The sequence below is a fragment of the Alexandromys fortis genome, unplaced genomic scaffold (assembly GCF_014885135.2).
Source record: "Alexandromys fortis isolate MF-2015 unplaced genomic scaffold, M_Fortis_MF-2015_v1.1 scaffold_308, whole genome shotgun sequence".
Taxonomy (NCBI): domain Eukaryota; kingdom Metazoa; phylum Chordata; class Mammalia; order Rodentia; family Cricetidae; genus Alexandromys; species Alexandromys fortis.
The window spans coordinates 183,244-201,649 of NW_026068180.1; the positions used below are offsets into that span (position 1 = coordinate 183,244).

The window sequence follows — 18,406 nt, forward strand, 5'->3', positions numbered from 1 at the left end:
TATATTCTGAATTTAGAAATAATGTAAAATCCAAGTAGCCAAGGTATCCTTGAAACAGTAAATCTAGCCAGGCAGGGTGTATATGTCTTTAGTCTCAGCACTACTGCACTGGGAAGGCACAGATCAGTGGATCTCTGAGTTCAAGATCTATAGCATGAATTCTGGGACAGCCAGGTGATGTGGGATTTCCCTTTGTATGCTGTGATTCCCATTAATGAATAAAGAAACTGCTTTGGGCCTATAGCAGAGGTATAAGGGAACAGAGCTAGGATTGGGGAGCATGGGGGTGGCAGACACACACAGAATACTGGGAGAAAGGAGGCAGAGGCAGAGAGAATTCGTGGATCCTCCACCTGAGACAGACACTGGAAACATTACCAGGTAAGCCACTGCCATGTGGCACTACACAGATGAATAGAAATGGGTTAAATGTATTCCAGGCTAGTCCTTTTCTGCTTCAGCTGTTAATTCTCTAGGACTGTTTAAATCTTTATCACCTTCCAAGGTTTTGTTCAAATGAATTATTAGATCAGGTATTATCCCAATAGCTGGTCGTAGACTGGAAATGTCTCCTAACAGTCTTTGAAAGTCATTAAGAGTCCGTAGGTGATCTCTCCTAATTTGTGCCTTTTGTGTCTTAATTTTTTGCAAACCTATTTTATAACCTAAATAATTAACAGAATCTCCCTTCTGTATCTTTTCAGGAGTAATTTGCAATCCCCATTTAGGTAAAAGTATCTTTATTTCTTCAAACAGTCTGTTCAAGGTATGCATGTTTGAATTGGATAACAAGATGTCCTCCATGTAGTGGTATATTATAGATTTGGGAAATTTCTTGCGTATTATTTGCAATGGTTGGGTCACAAAATATTGGCACAAGGAGGGGCTATTTAACATACCTTGTGGGAGGACGGCCCAGTGGTACCTCTTGGAAGGTTGAGAATTGTTGTAAGTAGGCACCGTGAAGGCAAATTTTTCTCTATCTTCCTTTTGTAAAGGTATAGTGAAAAAACAATCCTTTAAATCAATAAGGGCCCCGGTGCAGGCTTGTGAGCTGCCCAGTGAGGGCAGCCGAGCGCACGGGACCTGCTGTGGGCACGGAGGGCTACCCGCTTGATTACAAATGCTTCCCGAGCTCCGGCAACTAATCCCGCTCACAAAGGCTGGCAAAGATCGAGCTCCCTGTGCCGGGGCGGGGGGCCAAAATGTGGCGGTTTAGATTAATGCAGACAAACTGTGATAAGTATATACAACTTTAATGCAAAAACCAGACTCATGCAACCAAGGCTCCCGCGGAGCACAGAAAACAGGAAGGGCCCCCCCCTGCTTCTGCGCACCCAATTTATCAGTAAACATTCGCCCGAGGCAAGTCCGCCCCCAATGGGTGGGCTTATCCCTACAAAACCCAGCATGGTGGCATGCATTTATAATCCTAGTTAGAGGTGGAGAGGTAGAGGCAGGCAGATTCCGGGGATGGAATGGCCTATAAACCAGTCTCATCTAATCAGTGATCTCTAGGTCCCAGTGAGAGAGACAGAAACACACACGCGTCTCTATTTATGTGTGCATGTATAGTAATATATCTATATAGGTACAGTAAATATATAATATGCATATACATACATACATATTGTATATATTACTGGAAGAGGAGATCTTGTGGGGAGCTTTAAGTATGCAGCCTTCATATGAGTTGTCACCCAGGCTGGGGTGGGCTTTGGACGACACAGCAGCAGCCTTTGAGTCACCCATGCTCCTGTAACTAAACCTTCATCCATATTGCTGTAAATAGCCCCAATAAACTTATTGACTTATTAAACTGATATTGTAATGTTGTTTCTTTGGTCTATCATTGATACCCTATGGGGGTAAGTAGTTCGACATCATGTTTCAAAAATAGAATGGACAGCTTCTCAGGAAAGACCCAAGACTGACCTCTGGCCTCTACATGAAGACTTATGTACCTGCACACGCATACATACAACACAAAAGCCCCTGTTCCCTTGCTTAGTATGAATGGAGGGGTTAAATACAAGTTATGTTATGATTATGTTTTCATCAACATGTGTTTTCATTTGTGATGGTTAAGTGTAGTCAGTGTGACAAAAATCTAGTAACCTGAAGACAGGTCACTCAGCATGTCTGTGGGAGACGGGTCACTCAGCATGTCTGTGGGAGATGGGTCACTCAGCATGTCTGTGGGATATGGGTCATTCAGCTTGTCTGTGGAGACGGGTCCTTAGCATGTCTGTGGGACATCAGCTTATGTTAGTTTGGCGGGAAGACTCAGCTTTTTGTTTGTTTTTTGAGACAGGATTTCTCTGTAACTTTGGAGCCTGTCCTGGAACTCACTTTGTAGCCCAGGCTGGCCTTGAACTCACAGAAATCCGCCTGCCTCTGCTTCCAGAGTGCTGGGATCAAAGGCATGCGCCATCACAGCCCGGAATTTACTTTTGTCTTGACTTAATTTCCTGCTATATGGAAGCTATGTTCCTCTATGACAGCTCTTTCCTTCAATCACCTGCTAGAGTGATTTCCTAACAACAAAAAGCAGTCTTGTGCCTGAGTATTTTACTGATCCAGTTTTACTAGCTTTTAAAGGTTGCCTTTAGAAAGTGTCAGGGATTGTAGCATGGTGAACTCCAGAGACAGAGCCCAGCAAGTGAGAGAGTGATGGGCCCTGGGCCACTCTGTGCCTTCAAGAAGCCAACTAAACACAGGCAAAGGAGAGCCAAAGGAACCAAGAGGCCAATGCCATCAGATGCATTCTCTGTGTGTAACCTTCCTTTCCGGGAGCACAGGAAGTACCCAGATGCTTCTGTTAACTTCTTAGTTCTCTAAGAGGGACTCAGAGAGGTGGAAGACCATGTCTGCCAAAGAAAAGGGGAACTATAAAGTGATCACACTTTAACCCTAGCACTTGGGAGGCAGAAGCAGGAAGATCTCTGTGAATTTGAGGCTAGCCTGGTCTACATTGGGAGCTCAAGGACAGCCAGTGTTACCCTGCCTCAAAAACAACAATAAATAATAATAATAATAATGAAACTTTTAAAAATGGAAAATTATGGCCAGGCAGTGGTAGTGTATGCTTTAGTTCTAGCATTCAGAAGCAGAAGTGGGCAGATCTATATGAGTTTGAGGCCAGCCTGGTCTTCAGAGCAAGTTCCAGGATAGCCAGGGCCACACACAGAGAAACCCTGTCTCAAAAAAGAAAAAAAAAAAAAAACAAAAAACAAAAAAACCAAACCCTATATTCTGCCTTCAAGATGAGACAAAAGAAACGAAAAGAAAAGAGATGCAAAGGCTGTAGTGTGCCCAAGAATTTTTTTAGGCCTTCTTCTTGCTCTGTTCTGAATACTGCCCCAAGCCCAGCCGAGCACATCCTGGCTCTTCATTGATGGCATCCATGGTAAAGAAACTGGGAGAGATGAGCATTCTGTGACAATTCCCTCTGAGGCTGAAACACTCCATCCTGCAGGATGCTCTTTAAACAGAAAAGCCAACAACTCAAAGGGGCTTCAGAGAGTTCCTGGGAGACTGAAGGAACAGGGCTGCCAAGAAGACAGAGAGCAGACCAGCTGCCTGGAAGGAGCAGACACCAGCTGAGCTGACTGGAAGCGGTTTAGGTCAACTGAGGAAAGGACACTCTCCAATCTACTGAGCTGCCTGCAGGCTGTGCACTGCGCTCTAGGTTCCTCGCTTTGTGAGCTATCGCCCAACCTGAGGTGAGCCTTGGTGATACAGCCGTCTTTGAGTCATTTCTGCTCCTACAAGTGTCCCCTCACCCATATTCCTGTAGGTAACCCTAATACTCTGGTTCACCAAGTTGGACTTTGGTGGTGTCTGTGCTTTGGCCTCTTGTGGGCTCCCTATCCAGGGTGAGTAAACATGTATGCTGTATCCCTCAGGAAAAATTTTGTCGTTTAACTATGTGGAACAGCATTACTGCAGATAACAAGCAGCCCAAGGGAACGAAGGCCATGATGCAGGAAAAGGAGGAAAAGAATACTGCTGCCTACACAGCTAAGAGAAACCTGATGCAGAGGAAAAAAAGGGGTAGTCAGGGCTGCAAAGAGCAGGAAAATGAAGAGGAGGACAAAAAGGGTGAGGAAGAGAAGGGAGAAGATGAAGGAGATGATAGCTGGGCATCGTGGTGCACACCTTTAATCCCAGCACTCAGGAGACAGAGGCAGATACATCTCTGAATTTGAGGCTAGCTTGGTCTACAGAGTGAGTTCCAGGATAGCCAGGGGCACACAGAGAAACCCTGTTTGGAAAAAACAGAGAAAAAAAAGAAAGAAAAAGATGGTGATGAATGAGTTGGTTCTGGCAGGTCTTGTCTGTCTGTAAGCGTGTAAGACCCCCTTCATAGCTCATCTTTTTTCTAAGTTATTTTTATTTGATGTGCTTTGTCTGCATATATATCTACATGACGGTGTTGAATTCCCTGGAACGGGGTTTACAGACACTTGTAAACTGTCATGTTGATGCTAAGAATCAAACCTGGGTACTTTGGAAGAGCAGTTAGTACTCTTAACTACCAAACTGTTTCTCCAGCCCCACAACTCACCTCTTTTAAATAAAATCATTGAGAGAGTCTGCAGTCTCCACCTGAGCCAGAGTGGGACTGAACCAGTTACCTAAGACACAGAGAGAACAAGCTCCACAAGGAGCAGAAGCCAGGAGCAAACCCAGTCCCGGGACACAGGCAGATCAGGACTGAGCCAGCGACCAGATCCAGAGTCAATGATCTCCACTGGAACAGGTACAAGGGAGTAATGTTGAGCAAGTGAGCCAGAGACTGCTGAAGGTCCAAACATGAATCTGGGACATTCAAGGGAGTAGACCTAAGCCAACACTCTGGTGGGTCTGAGCGAGAATCTAGGACCTCCCAGGAACTAGGCCGGAGCCAGGACCACTGTCAACCTGGGCGTGAGTGAATCTGGGTCCTCCAAGGGAATAGGCAGGAACCAGAGATCTCAGTGGGGCCAAACACAAGTCTGGGACCTCAGAGAGAGTAGGCCTGAGCCAGGTCCTCTGTGGGTTGGGGCATTGGTCTAGGACATCAAAGGGAATAGGCAGGAACCTGGAACCCCTGCGGGTCCCAGGGCAAATCTGAGACATCTGAGGAAGTAAGCAGGTCCGCTGGGGTGGGTTCAGGCACATCCAAGCCTGGGACTTCCAAGGCAATAGACGGGAACCAGAAACCTTAGGTCCAACTCCAACCCTGGGACTTCTGCAGGAGGGAATCCAGACCAGGATTTACAGATATAGGTCAAAGCCAGCAGCCCAAGCCAAATTTGCCCTGAGATAGCAAACTCCAAGGGAGCAGACCAAAGCACAGGAGCACTAAGCTACCTCTAGGAACAGGAATAACCAACAGGGTAACTAGAACTGTGATATTGATTGTACCATGAGGAACAACCAACCGTCTGAGCTTTGGATTCACTGGCACCTAGAAAATTATTCAACATAATCTCAGAGCAATGGTGATGCTCACCTTTAATCCCAGCACTCGGGAGGCAGAGGCAGGCGGATCTCTGTGAGTTCGAGGCCAGCCTGGCGTACAAAGGAAGTTCCAGGACAGCCAGGACTGTTACACAGAGAAACCCTGTTTTGAAAAACCAAAGAAATCCATGAAACAAGCCTCTGATCTGCAAGCCCCCTGTATAAGATGTTCATGAGATGCTGGGAGGCTATTGTTTATGGGAGATAACAAGCCACATGTTTTCAGTCCCATAAGTACCTGCTCTGGATGTGCTTGATCACACGGGCAAGAGCTATGTAGGCAGGAAGTATATGTCAGGATGTATGCTTGCCCCTGATTGGACCTAATGGGAAATGCAATGAATTATGGATTTTACTTAAGTCCTTGCCATAAACGATTCTAGTCCACTTCCCAGGAACCTGGGTATGGACCAGCCCAGAGCCCATCTACCTGGTCAGTAGTTAAAGTTTGCTTCAAATTTGTCTTTCAGCTGTGATAGTGGTCTCATTCCTGTTCGGTGGGATTAACAATCATTCAAAGAATCAGTGTTTTAGTCCTTGATGGGCAGGAATTGAGAGACCCATCTGCCTCCGTCTCCCCAGGGCTGGGCTGGGATTAAAGGTGTGCGCCACCACACCCAGCCAGTGTGGAGCTGCTTGAGTCACTGTGCTACTCGAGCCAGCAGTCTGTTTCTGAGTAGTATTTTACCACAATTACATGCTCTGTAGGTTTCTAAGCAGGTGCCCTTCCCATTCTCAAGCTCACTCCCTTTTCTTTCTCTCTCTCTCTCTCTCTCTCTCTCTCTCTCTCTCTCTCTCTTTCTTTGAGACAGGGTTTCTCTGTGTTACTCTGAAAGTCCTGGAACTAGTCTGTAAACCAGGCTGGCCTCGAACTCACTCAGATCTGCCTGCCTCTGACTCCTTAGTGCTGGGACTAAAGGCATGCACCACCACCACCTGGTAACTTTTTTATTTTTTTAATAAAGTGTCTCTGTTTCTGTTACCTTTAGAAACACACCTTTAATCCCAGTAGTTGGGTGGCAGAAGCAGGTAGCTCTCACTGAGTTCCAGGTCAGGTTGATTTTCATAGCAAGTTCCAAAATAGCTAGGGCTACTAGTAAGACTGTCTCAAAACAGAACAACAACAAGCCAAGAACAAAACCACACCAAGTACAATACTTAATCCCCTACCAGTGCAAGGCTTTGTTTACAGTTTTTGTTGATTTCATCGAAAGTACAAGCGCGTTCCCAATCCTCTGCAGCTTGCTATTATGATTCAAATTTGTGCTGCCAGTACTTGAAGGGTGAAGGTGTACTGATCATGATTTCAAGGTCACTGTCAACTACACAGTCAGCCTAAAGTGTAGGAGACCCCGCCACAAACAAATAAAGCTCCTAAGAAGATTTGCATAAAAAAGTCCTATGAAAAAAAAGTCCCATGAACATATTTTTCCTTTTTCTTTTAAACTTTATTTAATTTTATTTCATGTGCATCGGTATAACAATGACAGATTCTCCAGAACTGGAGTTACAGACAGCTGCGAGCTGCCATGTGGGTGCTGGGAATTGAACCTGGGTCCCCCGGAGGAGCAGTCAGTGCTCTTAACCACTGAGCCATCTCACCAGCCCCCATATTTTTTATTTTTCTTGAATAAAAATTTAAGAATAGGTTTCAGGGAGGAAGGCAAGGGGAGGAATGGGAGGATAGGATAGAGGGGGCAATCTTCAGTCGGATTGTAAAAGATATGAATAAATTTAATTAATAATAAAAGGTTTCATACTTTTACTAATTTTTAAAAAGCTGCTATAGTACACACACACACATATGAAATGACTGTTTTTCCTGTATATATGTGTACCATGTGTATGCCTGGTGCTTAGGACCTGGTGTCAGAACCATGCAACTAGATCCTGAGCTAGTTGGAAGCTAGGTTTTCTGAAAGAACTGCTGGCGCCCTTAACCACTGAGCCATCTCTCCAGCTCTTGAGTTCCTTCCTTCCTTCCTTCCTTCCTTCCTTCCTTCCTTCCTTCCTTTCTCTCTCTCTCTCTCTCTTTCTTTCCTTAACAAGGGTATAATTCTACTTTATTGACGTTCATGAAAACAGCACATACAATCCCTCAGTCAGTCAGTCAGTCAGTCAGTCAGTCAGTCAGTCAGTCTCTCTCTCTCTCTCTCTCTCTCTCTCTCTCTCTCTCTCTCTCTCTCTCACACACACACACACACACACACACCAGACAATCACCCAGATGGAAAAACAACGAAAGTCACAGGCCACGGAAACCAGTAACTACCACCTCAGTGCCACTGCCTTCACAGCCAAACCAGTTATGCGCAGGATACACACATCTAACCACCCTTCCTCCGCTATACACATGGTGCCCACACAATCACTGTCACAGAAACATCTCCAGTCAGGCACGCACACAATCACACACCCTAACCACAAACCAGGGTCGCAACAGGCTCCCAACGCTGGCAGGCTTGCAGCACACCCAGAGGAGACACAGCCACCTAAGTCACAAACACATCCTTCAGATGTTCCTGACACTCTCACCTCCACGGGAGTGCATCTCAGGGTTCAGCCTGCAGCGCCTGACTTTGGGACCACCCGATCCTCAGGATGCCTAATGAACTTGTCCCACTCCTGGGTTTCATATTGAAAAAAATATTAAGTTGAAGTTGGGCTGGAGAAATGGCTCAGAGGTTAAGAGTACAGACTGTTCTTCAAGCCGTCCCCAGTTCAATTCCCAGCAACCAATGGTGCCTCACAACCATCTGTAATGAGATTAGGTGCCCCCTTCTGGCCTGTAGGCATGCATGCAGACAGAACACTGTATATGTAATAAATAAATCTTAAAAACAATTAACGTTAATGAGAAGCTGCTGAAGTTCTTGTAGGGTGGCATGTGAGCTTAGTTTTCATGGCCTTTGAGGATTCTCTTTGTATGTGGCAGGAAGTGTATTCGATAGGGTTGAGTTGAGAGGTTCAGAACTGCTCACAAATCTTAAAGTTTTGTTCCTCGCATCCTTAGAGAATGTTTGTGATGTTTACGTCTGTGGTCCATAGAAGTTCATGATCTGCTTATACTAATTTGTTTCTGTTTTTTTTTTGTTTCATTTTTTGAGACTGTGTGTTTGTGTATAGCTTTGGCTAGCCTGGAATTATTACTACTAGTAGACAAGTAGTAGAACTAGTCTACGCTGTAGACCAGGTTGGCCTTGAACTCGTAGACACCCACCTGCCTGCACCTCTCCAGCACCACCACCACCACCAGGTTCTGCTTATACTAATTTTATAAGTAATTTCATGGAGTTCTTGTCTGAAGTCAACAATCAACAACACACCCGCAAGGTGGTGCAAGCCTTCAGCCACAGCTCTCGGAGGCAGTGGCAGTGGTGGCAGGGTCTCTGTGAGCTCAAGGCCAACCTCTACTGAGAGAATTCCTGGATACCAGGGCTATGTAGACCTCGTCTCAAAAAGAAAAGAAAACAAACAACCTCTCCCCCACAAAAAAACAAAACCCAAAAACAATTGTTTCAGAAAATTGGATTGTAAGGCTTTGGACAAAGTTGCTGGCATGTGCAAAGACTCAGGTTCAGGTCACAGCTTTGAAAAAATAAAATTGGATTGCTTAATTAGGAAATTATTTTTAACAATTTTATTATTTTTGTCATGCTTTTCTGCTTCCGAAGACCTAGCTAGGATTACAGGTGTGAGCTACCATACATGTCAAAAGGTGTTTTCTCTCTCTCTCTTTCTTTTTTTTTTTTAATATTTATTTATTTATTATGTATACAATATTCTGTCTGTGTGTATGCCTGAAGTCCAGAAGAGGGCACCAGACCTCATTACAGATGGTTGTGAGCCACCATGTGGTTGCTGGGAATTGAACTCAAGACCTTTAGAAGAGCAGGCAATGCTCTTAACCACTGAGCCATCTGTCCAGGCCTCTTTTTTTTTTTTTTTTTTTTTCCGAGACAGGGTTTCTCTGTGGCTTTGGAGCCTGTCCTGGAACTAGCTCTGTAGACCAGGCTGGTCTCGAACTCAAAGAGATCCGCCTGCCTCTGCCTCCCGAGTGCTGGGATTAAAGGCGTGCGCCACCATCGCCCGGCTTCAAAAGGTGTTTTTTATTTGTTGAAAAATATTGTTTTTTTTACATTTTTTTTTTTTTTTTTTTTTTTTTGAGTCAGGGTTTCTCTGTGAAGCCCTGGCTATTCTGAACTAGCTCTGTAGACCAGGGTGGCCTCAAACTCACAGGGATCTGCCTTCTCTGCCTCCTGTGAGCTGGGATTAAGGGTGTGTACCACCACCACCCAGGTGGAAGTAATGTTTTATTAAACGTTGTTTACACACTGTTAAGTTGCAGGGTGGTGGTGGCCCGTGGTGTCAGGTGTGGTGTGGTACACATCTTTAATTGCAGCACAAGTAGGTGGATCATGAGTTGGAGGCTAGCCTGGTCTAAAAAAGGAAGGGCAGTCAGAGATATACAGAGAACCTTGTCTCAAGAAAAAGGTAGGAAGACATTTTTTTCTTTTTCTTTTTTTACACCACTTTGCTGCTCAGCCTGAGCTGACCTTGAAATCTGTATCCTTTTTCCCCGGTCTACCCAGTGCTGAAAACATGCAAATTCTCATTTTCCTGTCCAAAGATAATTACCATAATCAAAAGGGTAAATACATTCCCGAAATTATATTTTCACACCGTAGTGCACACATATAATTTGTTCCTTACATGCAGTTTCTGACCTGGTGTCTCAGGGCTGAGGCCGGAGAATCGAAAGTTCAAGGCCAGCCTCAGACACGGACGCTTCCAGACGCAAAAAGCAAAAAGCGAAGTCTCCACTGTCTTAGGACGCGACGGCCCCTCGGAGTGGACTGCACCGCTCGGCTCGCCCCCGTGTGCGCACGCGCCCAGCTCGCAAACGGTCCACGAGCGCGGAGTGTGCGCAGGCGCGTTGCGGAGGGACGGGCCTCCAGCCCGCGTCTCTTCTCCCAACCGCAGTTTGAAGCGGCGCCATTTTGAGCATTCCGCGACCGCGGGTGTGATTGCGGGGAGGCAGGGCTCCCCTCCTTTACCTGGCTCTCCTCGCTTCGTTTCCATAGATACATGTGGAGACGGGTGTGCACCGACGTCTAGGCCGCACCAGCATCCGGGGCGAAGTCGCTACGATGATGTTAAGGGGAAACCTGAAGCAAGTACGCATTGAGAAGAACCCCGCTCGCCTTCGCGCCCTGGAGTCGGCGGCCGGCGAGAGCGAGCCGGTGGCCGCGGCGGCCATGGCGCTGACGCTGGCCGGGGAGCAGGCGGCGCCGCCCGCGCCTTCAGAGGAGCACCCGGACGAGGAGCTGGGCTTCACCATCGACATCAAGAGTTTCCTCAAGCCGGGCGAGAAGACGTACACGCAGCGCTGCCGCCTCTTCGTGGGGAACCTGCCCACCGACATCACGGAGGAGGACTTCAAGAGGCTCTTTGAGCGCTACGGCGAGCCCAGCGAGGTCTTCATCAACCGCGACCGAGGCTTCGGCTTCATCCGCCTGGTGAGTCTGCGGCGGGGCGCGAGGAGACGGAAAAAAAAAGGCTGCGGGGGCTGCGGGGCCGCGGCTTGGCGTGGGGGCGCCACAGCGTTTCTGTCCCTTGCCAGCCTCAGGTTTGTCGCTGCGAGCGCCCAGGTACCCGCAGGGGGGCGGGGTCCCGGTTGACGGTCTGGCCAGACTGAAGTAGTGTTGTCACGAGGTGAACTGGGGGAGGTAGGGGAATGAACGGAGTTGATGAGAAATCTGAGCTGAGGGTTTGTTCCTTAAAAGAATGATCCACCTCATCTTTTTGCTCTTTAGGGATGTGTGTGTTGAAGGACAGGGGGTGTAGCTTGGTGGCGGAACGCTGGCCTAGCATGCTCAAGCCCCAGGGTTCCATCTCCAACATTTTAACAAGATTTCCCCCTCCCCCTGCACTGACTGCCTACAGTCTCTCCTAAGTCACCCAGGTCTGCAGACTCCTGACATTAGTAATCGGGGCAAGAATGCGTGCTACGGTGTATTTGATTTAATCCAGCATTTAAATATTATCCTACGGCTTCTTTAAAGAAGAAAAATGTCAGTATGTAAGGCAAGATTATTCCTAGTTTATCTGTTTGAAGCAGTTTTATTATCACCGCGTGTGTGCGGGGGCATACATGCATGCCATGGCATTTGTAGCATGTGTTCTAGAGGTCTGACCATCATGGTGAGCAGCTTGGCAGCAGCAGGAAGGCATGCATGGTGCTGGAGCAGTAGCTTAGAGCTTACATCTTGATCCAAGAAGCAGTGGTGCTGGAGCAGTAGCTTAGAGCTTACATCTTGATCCAAGAAGCAGGAGACTAAAAGAGCTAACTGGGAATGAATGGCGGGGCTTCTGAAACCTCAGAAGCCCACACCTTTTCAAACTACCACACTAACAACCATTTGTGCAGGGGGGCATGCATTATACACAGAAGTGGTGTTTGTTTTTACGGTTAGACCTTTGTGTCTGATTTTTGCTTGTTTTTCTATAGTGCTGGCTGTCCTGGACCAGTCTAGTCTTGAACTCTGCCTGCCTCTGCCTCCTGAGTGCTGGGATTAAATAAAGCTGTGAGCCACCACTGCCCAGCTATGTCTAATATAGTAATTGCAATTTGTATACGTTTTATCTGTTTTTGAGAGAGAGCCTCAGTATATCTCCCAGACTGACCTTGGTCTTGTGTGTGCTGGAGTTCCAGACACGCTACTGAGAGGTCTTGTGGAAGCTTTCCATTGGAGCTTCTTTTAAAATTCTTTTTTAGTATTTGTATTTGTGCATGAGTTTATTTTTATTTTATGTGCATTGGTGTTTTGCCATGGGTCTCTGGGAACTAGAGTTACAGAGAGTTGTAACTGTCTTGCTTGAAGGTACTGGAATTGAACGTGGGTCCTCTGGAAGGGCTGTCAGTGAGCCATCTATCCAGCCCCCAAGGCAATTTCTCTGTCTACACAGAGAAGACTGTTCTGGAACTCACTCTGTTGACCAGGCTGACCTCAGACTTAGAGATCCACCTGCCTCTTCCTCCCAAGTGCTGGGAGTAAAGGTGTGCGCCACTGCACTGCCAGATTTACTATTTTTTTTTTTTTTTTTGGTTTTTCGAGACAGGGTTTCTCTGTGGTTTTGGAGCCTGTCCTGGAACTAGCTCTTGTAGACCGGGCTGGTTTCGAACGCACAGAGATCCGCCTGCCTCTGCCTCCCGAGTGCTAGGATTAAAGGCATGCGCCACCAGCACCCGGCCTCAGATTTACTATTTTTACTTATGTGTTTGTATATGTCTGTGTGGGGATATGTGAATGCAGGTGTCCCTCCCATCCAAAAGAGGGAGTTGGATTCTCTGGATCTGAAGTCAGAGGTGGTTGTGATCTACCTGGTGTAGGTGATGGGAACTGAACACAGATCCTATACAAGAAAAGTACAAGCTGGGGCGATGGTGGTGCACGCCTTTAATCCCAGCACTTGGGAGGCAGAGGCAGGCGGATCTCTCTGAGTTCGAGGCCAGCCTTGTCTACAAGAGCTAGTTCCAAAGCCACAGAGAAACCCTGTCTCGAAAAACAAAAAAGAAAAAAGAAAAGAACAGTACACATGCTTAACATTTGAACCATCTTTAGTCCCCCGCCCCCATAATTTTAAATTTTGAATTTGTGATCCTCTTTTTCAGCCTTTTGAGTAGTGGGGATTATAGGCCTGAACCACTAAGACAAGGTACAAAATGTTTTGGTTATCTCTGAATACGTTGGACTTATTAGTGTTTTTTATAAAAATAGTTTTATGGATAGGATTTTCCAGAAGAATGTAGTTTTTAGATTGCAAACATTTATCTACTTTTAGGAGAATTTTTTCGTTTGTCTTTCGAGACAGAGTTTCTCTATATAACAGCCCTGGCTGTTCAGAACTAGCTGTTGTAGACCAGGCTGGCCTCGAACTCACTGAGATCCTCCTGGCTCTGCCTTCTGGGTGCTGGGATCAAAGGTGTGTGCCACCACCGGCTGGTGAGAAGTTTAATTTTTTACATTCATTTGTGTGTTTGTAAATGTTTTGGGCATGTAAACGTAGTGCAAGTGTAGATGCCACAAGACAACTTGTAGGAGTGTTCGGGGGATTGAACCCGGGTTATCAGACTTGGTGGCATCACCTTTACCTGCAGGGCAATCTTGTTGGCCTTTTATTTACTTACTTATTTTTAAGTAAGTTCATTTTACTTTACATCCCAGCTGCAGTTTCCCTTTCCCCCCTCCTTCTAGTCGTCCCCTTCCCTGCCCATGTCAGCTTTTACTATTATTTTTTTTAAATATTTATTTATTACGTATACAGTGTTCTGTCTGTATGCTTGCTGGCCAGAAGAGGGCACCAGATCTCATTACAGATGGCTGTGAGCCACCATGTGGTTGCTGGGAACTGAACTCAGGACCTCTGGAAGAACAGTCAGTGCTCTTAACCTCTGAGCCATCTTTCCAGCCCGCCTTTACTATTATTTAAAAATAAATTTTTTTAGATTTCTTTTCAGTTATAAGTGCCTGGTATAGATAGATTTCTTAATTAACAGCTCTCTGTGGTTCTTCTTGAAGAAGTCCCAGGGCACAGTGAAGAATATTTCTGTTTTATCATTTATTCATTATATATACTTATCTTGTACCAAAAGTGAAATCTCCAAGTAGGAAGAAATTTTTTCTCTTTCGATTTTTTAAGATTTATTATGTATAAAATGTTCTATATGTATGCCTGCACGCCAGAAGAGGGCACCAGATCTCGTTATAGATGGTTGTGAGCCACCATTTGGTTATTGGTAATTGAACTCAGTACCTATGGAAGAAACGAGCAGCTCTTAATCTCTGCGCCATCTTTCCAACCCTCTGGATTTTTTGCTAAATTTGTATATGCGCATGTGCACACACGTGCTCTCAGTAGTAACACACATGTAGATGTCAAAGAACACCTTTGGAAGTCTGTTCTCTTCTACTTTTTGTGGGTCTTAGGAATCAAACATCAGTCATTTTGCTTGGTAATAAGCGCCTTTACCTGCTGAGCCATCTTACTGTTCCAGTGTTTGGAGAGATAGGGTTTCATTGAGAATCAAGTAGCAAGTAATTTGTGGACTGTAACAGTTCTTGCCTTCCTGTTAAGAATCAAATGTGAGCACTGTAGAGATGGCTTAGTGGTTAAGAGCACTGGCTGCTCTTTCAGAGATCTTGAGTTCAATTCCCAGCAACCATATGGTGGCTCACAGCCATCTTGTAATGAGATCTGTGCCTTCTACTGGCCTGCAGGCCTACTTGTAGGTAGAACACTATATACATAACAGATAGATACATACATACACACATACATACATCGTCTTTACAAAACAAAGAAGCAATTGTGAACTGGATGGTGGTGACTTATAGTTTTAACCCCATCACTTGGGAGGTAGAGGCAGGTGGACCTCCTGGGTTCGAGGCCAGCACGATCTACAGAGTTCAAGGACAGCCAGGGTTACACAGATCCTATCTCAAAAAACCAAATGAAAACAAAACAAAACAAAATTAAAAAAAACAACAAAAACAAACCAAAAACAACAACAAAAGGAAATCAAAACCCTACAAAGAGCTAATGGTAGTGTTTGCAAATAATGTGAATGAGGCTGACAGTGGAAATTTGATGCTGTGTCAGCCAGGCATGGTAGCACATGTTTGTATCTCAGCACTCACAAAATAGAAGCAGGGATGGTGGAAGGGGCGACTTTAAGGCCTGCCCAGGCTTCATAGGGAGACTCTCAAAAAACAAAGCCCATAAATAAATGAACCAATCAACCAGTATCTAAAATACTGAGGTATGTATAAAGAATTATTGTTTGCGTGGTAGTTCTGGAAACTGATACTTATTCTCAAAGACACCGTTTTTATATTTGTTTATTTATTCATTCATTCATTCATCCATCCATCCATTCATTCATTTATTGAGGCTGGTTTCTCAGTGTATCCATCCCTGGCTCTCCTGGAACTCACTTTGTAGACCAGGCCGAATTCAGCTATTCACCTGTCTCTTGTCTCTCAAGTGCTGGCTGGGATCAAAGGTGTGCAACACACATCTTGACTGAGGTTTTTTTTTAAGCTTAGAAATGTTTACAATGATATTTTTAATACCTAGTAAAAAGCAAGTTGGTGATAAAAGGGACCCAGTGTTACCCAGTCTCCTTAGAGCTTAAACCACTAGTTTAATTTTTTTGTTATTTGACTTTAAAAATAACTTTTCCTTTTAAAAAGGAATCCAGAACACTGGCTGAAATTGCAAAAGCAGAGCTGGATGGCACCATACTGAAGAGCAGACCTCTCCGAATTCGCTTTGCTACACATGGAGCAGCCCTCACGGTCAAGAACCTTTCTCCAGTTGTTTCCAATGAGCTTCTAGAACAAGCATTTTCACAATTTGGTCCAGTAGAGAAAGCTGTTGTGGTTGTGGATGATCGTGGTAGAGCTACAGGAAAAGGTTTTGTAGAATTTGCAGCGAAACCTCCTGCACGAAAGGCTCTGGAGAGATGTGGTGATGGGGCCTTCTTGCTAACAACGTAAGTTTTCACTGTCTTTTTCCTATGTCCTCTTCAATATAGAGTGTGTCTGTTTGGAATTCTGATGTTTGTTGGTTTCTTTATTTTATTAATTTTTTTGAGGCAAGGTCTCGCTGCATAGCTCTGGGTGACTCAGAGCTTGCAATGGAGACAGGCTGGCAACTGGACTAAAGCTGTGCATGCACCACCAAGCTTGACTTTGGTTTTTCAAGACAAGGTTTCTCTGTGTAGCTTTGACTGTCCAGGAACTCACTCTGTAGACTAGGCTGGCCTCAAATTCACAGAGATCCTCCTGCCTCTGCCTCCCGAGTGCTGGGATGTTTGGTATGCACCACCACCACCTGGCCTGGAACTCTATGTATAGCAAACCTTGAATTTATAATCTTCCTTATTCAGGTTCCCAAGTACTAGAATTAAAGGCATGTGTGGTGCCTCACTGGCTCAATGAAGTAAGTTTTTGTTGTTGTTTTGAGACATAATCTTACTATGTAGACCAGGTTGTCGTTAGCCGTACTGTGTAGCTGAGGATGACTTAGAACAGTTTAACTTACCTAGTTGCTGGAATGACAGGTGTGTGTCCATGCCCCATCTGGGGACAAATTGCTGATTGTTCAGCTTAATGACTGTCAGACTGTTTTGCAGAGTGGTCGTGTCACTTCTCATTCTTCTTTTTCATCAGCAATGAATGACAGCTTTGTATTTCACTGGAGGTTAAACTAGATTGTTTTGTTTTTCAAGATAGGGTTTCTCTGTAGCCTTGGATCCTGTTCTGGAACTCACTCTGTAGATCAGGCTGACCTTGAACTCACAGAGACTTGCTGGTGGGATTAGAGGTGTTTACCGCCACTGCCTGGCTAAATTAATTTTTTTTCTGATAACTAAGGTTTTGTGTGCTTTTTTGGTCAGTGTATCTCCTCATGAAGTATGTAGACCCCCCCCCCTCGTTTTAAAAATTGTGTTGTTTCTTTTCCTGAATTACATAATCTAGGTACACATAAGTATTGTAAATATTTCTTTTAGTGTGTGGCTTGCATTTTCGTTTTGTTTTGAAACAGGGTCTCACTATGTGCTGTTTATGTAGACCAGGTTAGCCTCGAGCTCCCAGAGATCTGCCTGCCTCTGAAGAATTAAAGATGTGTGCCACCATGTCCAGCTAGTGGCTTGTGCTTTAGGAAGAATGGGCAGTGCTGGGAAAGATAGCACTTGGTAGACAGGCTCAGTCGTTGAACTTTGCCAGTCTTGTAGTGTGTAGTTTAATTCCCCCCCCCCCCCCCACAGGGTTTCTCTGTAGCTTTGGAGCCTGTCCTGGAACTAGCTCTTGTAGACCAGGCTGGTCTCGAACTCACAGAGATCTGCCTGCCTCTGCCTCCCATCGCCCGGCTATCAAATCATCATTCTTGTATGACAAGCACTTTACTGACTGAGCCGTTTCTCTTGTTCCATAACTCTGGGTTTGGCATCAATTGGGCACTTCATTTGTGTTTTTCAGTCATTTTTTTCTACATGTTCCCATATTTGTTAAAAATGAATAAAATAAATATCAATTGTGCCTATAAATGCAATTTAAGTCAAGATTTAAAAACTTTTGTTATGTAAAATGAAATTTAAGTTAAAGTGAGATAAAAGACAAAGGAATCTTCCATAAGGAGTGGTAAGCATAATGAAACCACAGGTGCTGACATGTTATCACCTTCCCATTAAAGTGAAGACGGGGCAGTCCCTTAAATACTTAACTCCACACCACATAGTCCTCATTCTTTTTGGTATGTGATGTGATAGTGGGGCTTGTGACTGATTTTTGCTCATTTGTTTCTGAGACTATTTAGAAACAACAAAAGGGAGAATTAGGGTGACATTGTAAATTTTTTATTTGTCAAGTTCGGTTCCCGAAGGTTATCCTTCCCTTCTTCCTTAATGTTACCAGTTATCTAGTGGTAAAGGTTCAATTTATAGTACCTGACATGCTTGGATGTTCCCTCCATCCCCCCCCTTCCTTCTTTTTTTTAACAGGATCTCACTATGTTTCTCACTTTGTAACCCTGGTTATCCTAACATTTCCTATGTAGACTAGGCTGGTCATAAACTCACGGAGATCCATCTGGCTTTTATATTGTATCTGTCTGAACTTGATTCTCATTATCCTTTGGCTTCATATAGTTAACCTTGTCATTTCTGAATTGCTTGATGTGTTGTCAGAGGTACTTAGTGTATTTCCTTCTTGAGTCTCTAAAAAACTTTTGAGCTGGGTGGTGGTGCACACCTTTAATCCCAGCACTTGGGAGGCAGAGGCAGGTGGATCTCTTTGAGTTTGAGGTCAGCCTGATCTACAGAGTGAGTTCC

The 18,406-nt window shown here is 45.0% G+C and overlaps 1 protein-coding gene across 1 annotated transcript in view; it reads left to right on the forward strand.

Annotated features, from left to right (window-relative positions):
• The first annotated feature begins 10,506 nt into the window (after window positions 1–10,506).
• Pspc1 (paraspeckle component 1) overlaps window positions 10,507–18,406 on the forward strand; it is a 60,645-nt gene continuing 52,745 nt past the window's right edge. The window contains exons 1-2 of the mRNA XM_050129145.1: window positions 10,507–11,027; window positions 15,765–16,066. Coding sequence (XP_049985102.1) covers window positions 10,659–11,027; window positions 15,765–16,066 — 671 coding nt within the window. The 5' untranslated portion in view covers window positions 10,507–10,658. The remainder of the gene's footprint in view (window positions 11,028–15,764; window positions 16,067–18,406) is intronic.